Source organism: Neodiprion pinetum, chromosome 6 (genome assembly GCF_021155775.2).
Source record: "Neodiprion pinetum isolate iyNeoPine1 chromosome 6, iyNeoPine1.2, whole genome shotgun sequence".
Classification (NCBI taxonomy): Eukaryota; Metazoa; Arthropoda; class Insecta; order Hymenoptera; family Diprionidae; genus Neodiprion; species Neodiprion pinetum.
In genome coordinates, this window is record NC_060237.1 from 5,740,572 (window position 1) to 5,753,178 (window position 12,607).

Sequence of the window (12,607 nt, forward strand, 5' to 3'; positions counted from 1 at the left end):
TTTCTTTTCCAAGGCCCTTCGCTCCGCCGGGGGGAAAAGGGCGCGGACTTGAAGACATGTTTGAAACGTGGAACGTAGCCCAGAAACTACATCGCGCGTGATAAAACTGCAAAGAAATCGGTCAGAAACGTATAAACGTTAAAGATCGAAAGCGTTGTACGCACATACTTATAAGTATAGAGAGTGCACGCTCACGCTGTAATGTAGCCGCAATGAAATTATCATCCCGTTTCGCCCAAGGACCACCCCTGGCAGCTCGGCTTTCCCGCGGGATAAACGGGGCCAACAAACTGTTTAACAACTAGTTGCTCCTGCGGACTCCCCGAGGACTTGTTCAGCGCTAGGTATATATCTACCTCGCCGCGAGTTCAACAGCGGCAAACTAGCCGAGCTCTCCCACCCCTGCACGTATAAACCGCATGTACGAATGTCTGCCGCGATATAGAGAGTCCGGCCTAATAGCTGCGGGAACGGAGTCTGCGTGCACGGAGTACCAACTCCCTAAGGACTTTACGTCGGGGAGAGTCTGGCGCGTGGGAAATACCGCGTAAGAGGGTGCAAATTTGTGTACGAGTAAAAGACAACATGGCGCTGAGCGGACCCGTCTCGCATATTTGCAGGTGAATTTAGGCTGCGAGAAGGAATACGCGGTTGAATTTAACGATCCAACGTATTCCTCTCGTGTGAACAAACGGTGTGGGTGCAGGGTACGTGTGTAAGGGTTGAGGGATGACGATGCAGGAGAAAAGTTAGCTTGGGTATTTCCCACCCCCGCGCAGGCAGTCAATGTTTGCCAGTTTAACCAACCGTGAGCGTGGCTGCCAAGTTTGCTCGGGATATTAGCGCGCGTTGGCAGTCAGGTTCGACTTGAAACTTCTACTCCGGAGGAACTTTTCGAAACCTCTTTTCCCGCGCTTAATCACTCTTCAGAATAAAGTTCTCCCCTTTTCCCCTCTCGAAGAACCTGCACCAGCCTGCGGTCGAGGAACTTCCGTAAAGTTGCTAAAATTTTCTCGCCGACTGTTCTTTTTCCGTTTAAACACGGATAAAACCGCGGCAAAGCCTCGATTAAAACGCCCGATGTACCCGCGTGACGCAACTTTCTTCTTCCGTTATGGATTCCTATCACAATATATCAGTTTTCAGACCTGCTTACGGCTTATATAATGTGCTCGTGCATATAGACGCTTGGATTATTCCGGGCACTTGACGCGCCGCCGGGTCGAAGGGAGCGACGGTATTCGGAGTATCAATAAACCATATTTTCCCTCCCCCGGAGCTTTCCCTCTCGTCTAACCTTCGCCGCAGCTATTACCGAAGATCGCTAATCGGGTTAGCGGAATAGGATGCTGCAGGAGCGAGAGAGACGGAGTTTAGTTTGACGAGTGGGAAGAGGAGGAGCAGCGGCTACGCGATACCCGGGATGGAAAAGGGAAAAGGGAGCCGACGCGGCCTGCGTATTGGAAACTCTATTAGAATCGCGGCGGCGAATACAGACGAGGAGCCGCTCCTGCTGGCTGTGCCGACATTGTACATGCACCTCTTTCGTACACGCGTGTATTCGCGTACGGAAAAGGTATATAGTATATAACATATACATATGTACCGAAAGGGGGGTTATTACGTGATTCGTTTGTAACTCCCTTCGCCCCCGTTTTCCCAACGTGCGCGTTCCCCGGCTCCTCATCGCAAGGACTCCCAATCCTCTTTGCCAACAAACGCTCGAGCGAGTTTCGCGCTGCAAATCTACTTAGTCTCGAAACTCGATCAAATTTAGCCGTTACTATATCGGGACTCCTACCCCGCCGCTCCCCCGCCCCTTTCAGCGACGATTCTTAATGTGCCCGATTCAATTTTCACGAGGACAAGAAGAAGGATTGATAAATATCTATCGCGGGGACGGCGAGACGACGATGACGATGAGAAGCGCCGACGGAACACGGAGGCGACAAGTCGGAAAGTGCAGAGCGGTTTTATAGCCGGCGTGTAGACTTAATTTCGCCTGCCTCTCGCCTCGACTTAACCGTTATATTAATAATGCGGTTGCAGCAAAGGGCGCGGGGCGATGTTTCTCCGTCAGCTTTGCTGCATACATCCGCTAAGTAACAAGACCTGCACACTTTACCTTTCTCGCCGATTCTACCAATTATTCACGGCTTCTCGAGCATCCGCGCACGCGATGTACTTTTCAACCGAACATTATTATTCAACAGCAGAATCCAACAACTTGTAGCGCGAAGTTATGACGCGCAAGGTGCAGGGATCCCGTTTCTCCTTTCAACTTCCACAATAGATGAGGATTGAGGACTGTGTGTAAAATGTACATTACAAAGCGGGGAGAGCCGGCGATCTAGATTTCGAGTGGTCTGAACGGACAATGCGCGGCGGAACACGCACAATGAAATCTAGAGACTCGAGCACCTATCTGTCGGATATTACGCATTATCAGATGAGATCGACGCTGCGGGAAAATCGAGCTCCGGGAACGGGATGACGGACACATCGCGATCGGTGCCTCGGTGAATTATCTACGTAGAATTTACTTACGCGTCAGTCTGTGTATATGTGTATATATTACATATATACGTATATGTACACATGCTGTATACATTTTACGTTACATTCAACCAGCATGTGTGTATAACAGAACTCGCGGCTTAATCCTGTTCAGCCCGACGCCTAATCCCTGGGGGTAAATTTATATCAGATCTCCCCACCCTCGAATTTAAGATTACGAACAGCCCTCAGATGCATAGCGTAGACAGGTTCAGCTGTGGATTGTGCGATGCTCGCTCCTGACGCTATAATACATGCAAATTCGTGATTGTAATTGGTACGTCAGCCAGTCGTTGTTCAAACAATTAGACGCGATTACACATACCTAGTATTATAGAATTCATAGCGATTGTAGGAATTTCATGCTCATATAACAAGCAGTAGCACGTTGAATTTATTTAAATAACGTACTTCGTATTATTTCCCACAATATCAATATATATCCGTGAATAAAAATGACAACGACGATACATAAATACCTCCAGATCCGGCGATATTTGGCCCCCCTAAGACGAGCCGACGGTGGGAGGGGGATGGGATGTCGCCTCGAATGAATGGCCGTTACTAACAGCTTGAATGGCCGCTCGGTGTCATCCGGGGTGTCTTCTGGTTGAGCTGGGAATTATAATTCGCCAGAGGGGCTTGCAGCGGCGCGGCGGCGCGCTCATTGTGCCACGGCTAATATCAATGGCCAAGGGTGTTGCAGCGGAACGTTGTCCTCGGCGACGGGCGCCTATCCCGTCTCCCGGATTCACGGATGCAGTCAGTTCTAGTCTCCCTCTCCGGGTGTAAAAAGCCAGGGAAAAATCCGCCGCATCCCCTAATGGCCGCCACCCCATTTAGCGGCGTGCAGCGCGAGGTACACAGGCTATGTAGGTAGAGATGCGGGTAAGAACCCGTGTTACGGGCACACCTTGCGTCACGTGCATTATATCGCGCGCAACTCGCAATACAAACGCTCCAGCGTTATGCCGTATGCGGCGTGAAACTGGGAGACCCCCGGCTGACATCTGTATAATCATCGTTGCCCTTGCCCGAGCAGGACCGTTTTAGGGACGTTTTAGGGGCGTCGATTGTCGAAGAAAGCCCATCAGTCGCGGTGCGCGGGGTTCAATGTCGAGTGGTTCCGCTCCTCTGCCGATCACAAAAAGAGTCCTCGAACTGTTTATTAGTTTGCTGCGCTGACACTTGGAGTCCCCGAATTGCTGAAACTATTTTTTTACTCGTTTGATTTTTTTTTTTTTTTTTTTATTCCAATTTTTCCCCGCAAACAGTGCTCGAAAATAAAAATTTTGCACAGTTTAGTATCTACTTTGGACGCACGATGCGGTTTATAATTTGAATCGTTAGGGTTCGTTAAAAACGATTCCATTCCGTTGTCGGGCGTTCTTTTTGGAGCCCTGTAAGTGATCATTGGATCATTTTATTTTTGAATATCGATAGATTTAAATTTTCAAAACCCCGTTCAACGATGAGTTGACGTTTCAAACCTTGTGCCTAGTTTGGTTACAAGTTTGGGCTTCTGAAAAAGTTTGTCTGAAGTCAGGCATACCAGATCCAATAGAGGATGAATCCCATCTGTGCACACATGTGTAATTTAAACGCGTTGACGTACCAACTGTAGGTAATATTCAACTTGGCGCGAGCGCTTAGAAACGGGAGAGCTGGGAATGGCGCACGAGAGGCACTCGATCTTGTGCCGCACGACGTATTATGTCGGTTTACATAACGCATTGTGAACTTGATTGTGTTATATTATATTATAAAATCATCGAGGTATAAGAGTCGAGTGTCGGCGGCCACCTGCTAGGCCACGCATACGAGTGCCGTACGTCGTTGCAACGGAGTAAAAAGCTCCGAGGCACGCGTCCGCCGTACAACTGATACTCTTCCGGCGTGACATTATAGCTGAACACCGAAGTACGTATAGGCACGACAATTGAAACAGGGTTTCTTTGACGCGTCGCTGCCTCCGCACACACGTGCTCCGTGCGCATGAGAAGACTATAGGAAATCGTTCGAGCCGCAACAATGCGTAAAAATGGCATTATTCCCGTTCCGTTGTGCAATTGTTTCCTGGGCTACAATTGAAACAATGAAAATTCAAGTTTTAACGTTTAGTCAAGTCCCATTTCGCTTCGAACACAAATGCGATGGCTCAGCTTATACAGCCTTTCGAGCTATTGGACCGATTATACCAAGCGCGACGCTCACGAGACGCGAACTTTTCAATGCGCGGCTTCGATCATCTCGACGAGCTCGAGTTGCAAAGCTCCGACCAAACGGCCTTCGATACCAGCCGCGTGGGTCGCGCAATTGTCCTCGTCGCATTCGCGTGTAATCTGTAAAGAATAATCCCGTGTCGCGCGAACACGGAATTCGACTTCATTCGGTGCGTCTGCGCTTTCTATAAATACAATTGTTCAGGGCTCTTCGGTATAAATACTAACTTTGAAACGGTCTCTTCAAACGCTCGCTTTTCGCTCCGCCATCGCGACTCGCGGTCGAAGATCATGGACCGAAATCCAGCCTCTCTATTCCCACTCCAGCCGGTATCTCTCGCGCCGTTGGTCTCCGGAGGCATGACGGAAAACCTGATTCAGGCTCGACGGAATCTCTTCGCGTGCGCAAAATGGCCACTCGTATCTCCGAATCTGGCTACGCGTTTGTAAAATCTGGCATCTCGAATCGTAAGAGTTGAATTTTCCTCGTGGAATTATCGCGGCGAGTCAGTAGAAAACGACTCTCTCAAGTAACCGGATTCAAGATGTGTCCGAAACACGGCGAGAGACGACGAAAATTGCACCGAGTATGATCTTTCACCGTGTCGTAACAGACAGCGGTTCAATTGGTTCTTGAGACGTGCAGCCATCAACTCGTTAACCCGACTTCCGGCGGTGTTGCTCTCGAGAACCGGAAACGCGGTTGCAGCGTACCTCATTACAGAACTCCATACAACGTACGGTCGTAAAGTGAGAGTTGCGTTCAAACGTGGATATGTCGGATATGTGTTGAACGATTGTCGTCGTCCCCACAGACGCATGCACGAAGACTCGACGGAAACAGCCAGGCGTCGTGGTACAAAGCGACAAGGCGCGGGAGCAAAGTTAACCGCAAAGTTCTCGTAAACCGAGTTTATCAAGTTTATTGCCGACTTCGCGGGGGTTTCGAGCCGCGAAAGCGTGATTCCGACTCTGCTTGTAGGTACCCATATACCTCCCTACCTACCTACGTTCGCATATGTACAAACGTACCTGCTTGTAACTTCGAACGTTGCCTCGAGTCTCCCCAAAACTCACCTCAAACTCGATTGTGTTTACAACGCCTACACGCACTTCTCTGTCTACCTCGATGTATTATAACACAGCCCGTAGTCAAACTCGGTGAAACTGCTGCACCCTCTGCCTAGAAACCCGTAATCTCGAAACAACAGACGCGGAATTAAGAAATCGAGTTGTAACTGCGTGAACATCGTCATGTGTGTGATCCGAATATGTTTCAACCGAGCGAATGAATGCGGCGCGTGTAATATTGGAAGAATTTAATATCCCACAGCCTTTGCTCCGTCGAAATCTGAGAAAGTGGATCGAGCCCCCTCTCGTTTTTGACTGCTCGAGGTGTAACGGCAAAGGGGTGGCTGCTGCCTCGCCTCCCGCCATGCCGAAGGTAGATAGATACTGACTCTTGGCAGGGGTTGGCATATATTGGATCGCCCGACGACGATAGAACGCCTCTCCCTCACTGTGCCAGGGGGGGTTGTTATCAGGTTTCCATTAGCGCAAAGGGATGAACACCGAACACTGCAGGCATTGCGCGCAGGGCTATCCTTGTCGGAGGGTGAGAGAGGGACAGCCAGTGGCGTCGGGACGTTCGGCGTCTTATCGCACCTCCTATACCCTGGTCCCCTACCTTCCTTCCCCAACAACGACGCCTCGACGCCGCGACGCGCTCACCCAGAAACCAACGATAAGACTCGCCCGGCGACGCCTGCCTGCCTGCTTGCAGCCTAAGTGCCTACGCCTTTCTGCCGGCCTACTGTTACTGTATGCGATTTCGCATAACCGTCTAGATACGAGTCTCAATCGCTGCGAGAAAATTTGCAAATTGTACACTCGCGAAACGCGCCTAGAGAGCAAAAATTTATCGAAACAAGTAGACAGGTCGTAGTGTTCTTTGGCGAAGCGCTATATTTTATAAACGAAAGTGATCAAAAATCGTTTTGAATTATGTATTCTATTTGGTATCGCAGACTAGGCGCCAAACAAAGTCTCGCGATATTTTTGTAGAATTACCTTTCAGCTTTAATCGCGGGGTGCCGATTCGTTGTTAACACGTCATTAAGTTCTCGGTCACTTGGCCGGGTGGCCGAGTGGAAGAAAAATCCTGCGTCACGGGACTTGGAAATTATTATACCGTAATATTTATTATTCAAAGGTATAATCGTAACCTCGCGTATCTCGTTCTCACAATCCGTGAAACTTAGTAAGCTCAGCGTTTTGTCATCGCGTAACAAGGAATACCGATGCACGGCGTGGATGTGCTACGTAACATAGTCCACAGTGACACACGTGGGTGTAACTTTCAATCACGGTGCTGTAATAGCCGAGGCTCGTAGTAGCGTTACGTCCTCGTGGCACATTGACACGTCCTCTGGGAGTACCCTTCGGTACATTCGGTGACGCCCCGGGTATCCCGGTCTTAATTACAGTGGCGGAATTGGAGGGCGGTGCTCACTCGGACGAGACAAACAGCGGCGGAGACAACAGCAACGCCGGTAGCATCTCGGGGGGTGGAGAGGACGACCAGGCCCGTCTTCGGCTGAAGAGGAAGCTCCAGAGGAATCGGACGAGCTTCAGCAACGAGCAGATCGACGCCCTCGAGAAGGAATTCGAGCGAACTCACTACCCGGACGTCTTCGCCAGGGAACGACTCGCGGCGAAAATCGGCCTGCCCGAGGCTCGCATCCAGGTGAGTCCCATCAAATCGTTCGCAAAATCCACGCCGAGTCCGTCTGCTTGATGGATGAAAATCGGGAGGGGTGGAGAACGACGCGTGAAAGATGGCGAACTCTCCACCTCAGTCTCTGCGTGCGGCGTTTCGTGCTCGTATAGCAATTGATCTCTGTCAATCTGTCTGGTCCACTAACTCAGGTGTGGTTTTCCAATCGACGGGCAAAGTGGAGGCGCGAGGAGAAGCTGCGCACTCAGCGGAGGGACAACCCGCAGCAGTCCCACACCGGAGGCGTCGGTCTGGTCAGTGGTCACCCGACGCCCCCGCCGCCCCCGCCACCTCACGCACCTCCCTCGCCGCCCAGGATCCATCACGGATTCGCACCGACCGGCGTATATCCGGGGATTCCCAGCATGCCGGATTCCTACAGGTAAATATCGCCGTGCCAGAAATTATTGGTATCAGTTATGTGATACGAGGGGTAGAGGTAAGGTGAAGTATCTCGTTCGGAGTTACAAGTGAAAAAGTGGTTGAACGAGTCATCGGAATGGTGCTCATAAACAACAGAAGGGTCACAATCCGATCGGCGCTTAGCAATCAGAGTTCAATCGGGTTCATCGTGATTGGCGCTTTGTGGAACTTTTACTGCAGCAACGCCACCTTGATTTTCCCTCTAATTTACGAACACTTTTTACACACGGAGATTTTCCTTCTTACCTCTACCCTCCCCAGCAGGGATGGGCATATTTGCACTTTTCAAATTGAAAGTACAGATAAGTAAACAATTACTTAGTATGGTTCAAATTATCAATTACCCGGTACAGATGGATTCTGTATTGAGCAATGCAATAAGTACTAAGTACTGATGTAATTGCTCATTGTCAGGGTAATTTAAGAACAAACGTACCTAAAGGCTGTCCATCCCTGCTCCATATTACACATATAATTATACGTTCTTCGCGTCTCAATGTCGAAGTTCGCGGTCATTATAAAAAAAAATATTGCCGTTTATCGAACTTGTCGAGCCGATGTTCAAAAGATCAAATTCTGAGCCACCCCCTTCACTCTTCCAGCCCCATGACGTCGATGCCGAGTTTCGCGATGTCCTCGCCGAGTCAGCAGAGCCAGCACACGGGCCCCGGGATGACCGGCGGCGGCGGAATGGGCCCGATGGGCATGAGCGTCGGGATGACGGTGGGCCCGAGTCCCGGGGCCTGTCTTCAGCAACGGGACAACGGTTACTCCTGCGGCGTTGCACGTCCGCCAAGCTACGAGCCCCTTCACCTGGGCTACGGGGCGAGGCCGACCTGCAGCCCTACGCAGCCCTATCACACCGCGGGCCTGAATCAGTACAACCAGAATACCAGCTCGACCGGTGAGTGTCTACCACACTCGCTGCACTCCCTTCATTCGCTGCTCGCTCTCTAGCCACAGGAGAGCTGGATCTACCACGGATCCGTCGGGACGTACTATTGAGCGGTAATGATTTGACTGATTGATTCATTCGTTAAGGTCCCCTTATCCTGCGAGCGGAATTCATGTGTATAATTATGACGTTACACTTTGCTACACAAACATTGCGGCTCGACTATAGCAGCATATGAACACCGCGCTGATGTCGTAACGCTCGCCTGTAATCTGTCTTTGAGGTATACGACATCAGGTGAAGCACGTTTCTGCTAGATTGTTAAAGTCGAGCCGATCGAGTGGTTATACGAGTTTCAATTGTCCGATAACAAACGTTACCCTCAGGCTCGGCCAGTCAGGCCTGTTATGAGGCAATTTCTGAATTTCCATGATCTTTGCAAAGTCTTCAACTCAGCGCGTAGGCATAGCTACACCGTGATACCATCTCTAGACTCGCTTAGTCTTACTTTCAGCACAGCCGAGCGAGTCCGTAATAATCATACCGATTCAAGATACTCTGATATAAAGAAACTCTTCCAACTATATAAGATTAACTTCCAAATCCACGGTGTATCGTACTCATCTCTATATACTCATACACAAGTATACATATTGTTATTAACGAATTTTTCTTATATCACGAGACGATTTGCGTAAGATTGCATTATATCAGCACGATAAATTGCACCAAATAAGTAATACAAACAATAAGCATCAAACTCACGGAAATTCCATAATTAATCGTACCTCCAAAGATCGTCAAACTCTCACCTACATTGCAGTATCAGATTACGCATCAACAAGAAACGTCCACTCTTTGAATATCACACCACCGATGCACCGGCTGCAACAAGAAAATCTTATATTACAACAACCCGACGCGACAATTGGTCGTCTAACGATCTTGGCGTATTCTCACCTTCCAGGTCTGATCTCGCCTGGAGTTAGCGTGCCGATCGCGGTACCGGGTCAGCCGGCACCGGATATGACCGCCCAGTACTGGTCTCCGAGACTTCAGTGACCGTGGTGGGCTTCGACGTCGACTTCCGGCCCTTAGGCGAGACGAGGCCCCGCCCCAATGCCACGCTGCCATTCCTACCTCCACAGCCCCATCCCACCTACGGATCAGATCGTCGAGGGACGAGAAGAAGCTCTGCTGAAGTAATCTCGCGGTGATCTCGAGTTCCGACACCTTCGGAAAGAAGAAGAGAAGATCGGGGAAAATCGGGAACTAGAAGATGCAATCATAATATCACCACGCTCAACTCTCCAGTCACGCTCGACTCGCTCAAATTCTACTCTTCCACGCTCTCTCCTCCCTCTCTCTCTCTCTCTCTCTCTCTCTCTCTCTCTATTTCTTTCTATTTTCATGTCTATTTTTCTCTTATCTCACTCTGTAACTCCCGTCACTTTCACTTTCACTCTCCGCTTAGGGATATATGAAATATGTATATATATACATTATACCATAGTTATATTATAATTAAACACATACCTCTGTAAGACAGAGCTCAAACTTCTCGGTATGTCTAATTATTATTATTATTATTATTATTATTATCATCATCATCATCATCATCATTATCATCGTCATTATTATTATTATTATTATTATTACTCGGACACAATACCCAGAAAGTATACATACATTTACGAACATTTTCATGCCAAGTGGCTGACATTGTTCAACGTCAAGCTTTTGTGATTTCCTTTTAACTTTTCATACATGTTTTTTGTGGTCCGCTAAGTACGGAGGCGTATTTCGACGTAACTTTAGCTTCAGTTTAATGATACGCAGTGATATGGACGACTTAATTATTGAAGAAAATTGTGAAATACTCTGCGCAAGGATTTATAAATTTTTGAACACCATTCTCACTATCAACCGCATAACTTATTTTCATGGAAAAAATTGTAATTGTAATCCATGGGGAAAATGGAAAAAAGGAAGATGACTGCGCACGATAATCGTTACAATTTTTATCGAAACTCGAGTTGTTTGTATCATGATTACTTTGACAATATCGAACGGGGGACGAAATTATCGAATTTCACAGAAAATGGTATGGGAAGTTTACACGGATTCGAAAGCCACTCGGTCGAAAAGCCCTGCTTGTACGTATAGCACAGTACTTAAGTAGATAGAATGGTATTTTTGGCCCCAGCGGCACACGTTGGTACAAATCCTGATGTTATTATTATTTTCATTATTAATATTATTATACGACTATTATAATTAATCTCTGTATCGCCACGCATTATTACCGCAAATCTCAACTATACGTTTATTAGCGTAATAATCGGTTTATTATTGTAGCGAGCACTCCCGTTATTATATTTTTACTGTCATTGCACGATGACGTGCCGACGCACGATCGTTAAATTGCCATGATATATATATATATTGACTATATACGTGAAAAACATGTCTTCTTTCATCAATACCGAAACCGAAATTGATTTTAACATTGAATTTTAAACTTTACCGATTATTACACGATCCGTTAATTCTATATTTAGTCATTAAAGAAGGCGAACAAATTTAAAGAGAAAAAAAAATCATTCAGCTGAGTACACAAAATAATCGGTAAAGTGTGAAATTTAACACAACTAAACATCATTATTATTATAATAATAATATTCTACGACCGACGACCGGTTATACCGGTGATTTACAGCTTGATCGGTAAACATAATACAGAGCTTGCAATAAATTGTTAGCATCGCGCTGTTCGTATGCCATTCGCCTGATTAATTACGTCGTACATTTTAACATCCGCACATGTAATAATTGCCAAAAAAAAAAAAAACAAAAAAACATATACCGTTGAACATGTACAATGGCATTCGTCTTCTCCCCCACATAAATAGATAATTATTATTTCATAAAGTTATTTATACAGCCAATACGAAATACGGGAGTCCCTGAAAAGGATATTCACGCGTTGCGTGCAAAGCAACTACACATACATATTATACACAAGTGCGCATCGCAGTCAGCATTCCGATTAGCGACATCTTTGTATCATATTTATATAGAGAAAAGAAAAAAATAAGCGGAAAGAAACTAATCAAATGTGGAATTTAAAAAAAAAAAAAAATTTTTTTAACATCGGCGCAATTATTGGGAAGGAGGGAAAGAAGTAGGGGAGAAATTGGGAATTTTCAATCCGTAAGTTATCGGTATCAAAATACCTAGCCGCGTATACATATATAAATATATATTATTGATAAGGAAGATATTATTATTATTATTATTATTGTTTATAAACTTACCTAAATAAAAGTCGGGCTATACAGCTATAACTGCAGCTGCGGGAGTTTCTTGCGGGCAGTGCAGTATCAAGTTACACAACAAATATTATATACATAAGTGAAATGATTAATTACTATCATTATGATTCTTATTATTGCTATTATTATGGTTATATATTATTATTATTATTATTATTATTATGGTTATTATTACGATTATTAAGTGTACTTACCAAGTAACCGGTAATTTATATTCGATGCAAGAAAACCCGAATGTGATTTCTCTTTATAGGCCAGGTATGTCAAACGTATGAATTAAAAAGCAAACAAAAAAAAAAGTATTTAAAAACAAAATAGTATATTAAAATAAAATAGTGTGTGCATTTAATTAACATTATATAAATCTGTCGTCTTTGCATTCTATTAATTCCTTAACCCT

At 46.5% G+C, this 12,607-nt stretch overlaps 1 protein-coding gene across 3 annotated transcripts in view; it reads left to right on the top strand.

Annotated features, from left to right (window-relative positions):
* Nucleotides 1-12,547, top strand: part of LOC124222245 (paired box protein Pax-6) — a 66,568-nt gene extending 54,021 nt beyond the window's left edge. For 2 of the 3 annotated variants that reach the window (XM_069137356.1, XM_046633025.2), the window contains 4 exons: nucleotides 7,265-7,524; nucleotides 7,707-7,936; nucleotides 8,580-8,881; nucleotides 9,840-12,547. In XM_069137356.1, coding sequence (XP_068993457.1) covers nucleotides 7,265-7,524; nucleotides 7,707-7,936; nucleotides 8,580-8,881; nucleotides 9,840-9,934 — 887 coding nt within the window. In that variant the 3' untranslated portion in view covers nucleotides 9,935-12,547. Of the gene's footprint in view, nucleotides 1-7,264; nucleotides 7,525-7,706; nucleotides 7,937-8,579; nucleotides 8,986-9,839 lie in introns of all 3 variants that reach the window. The other variant, XR_006883978.2, reaches the window with a different exon arrangement.
* Nucleotides 12,548-12,607: the final 60 nt, after the last annotated feature.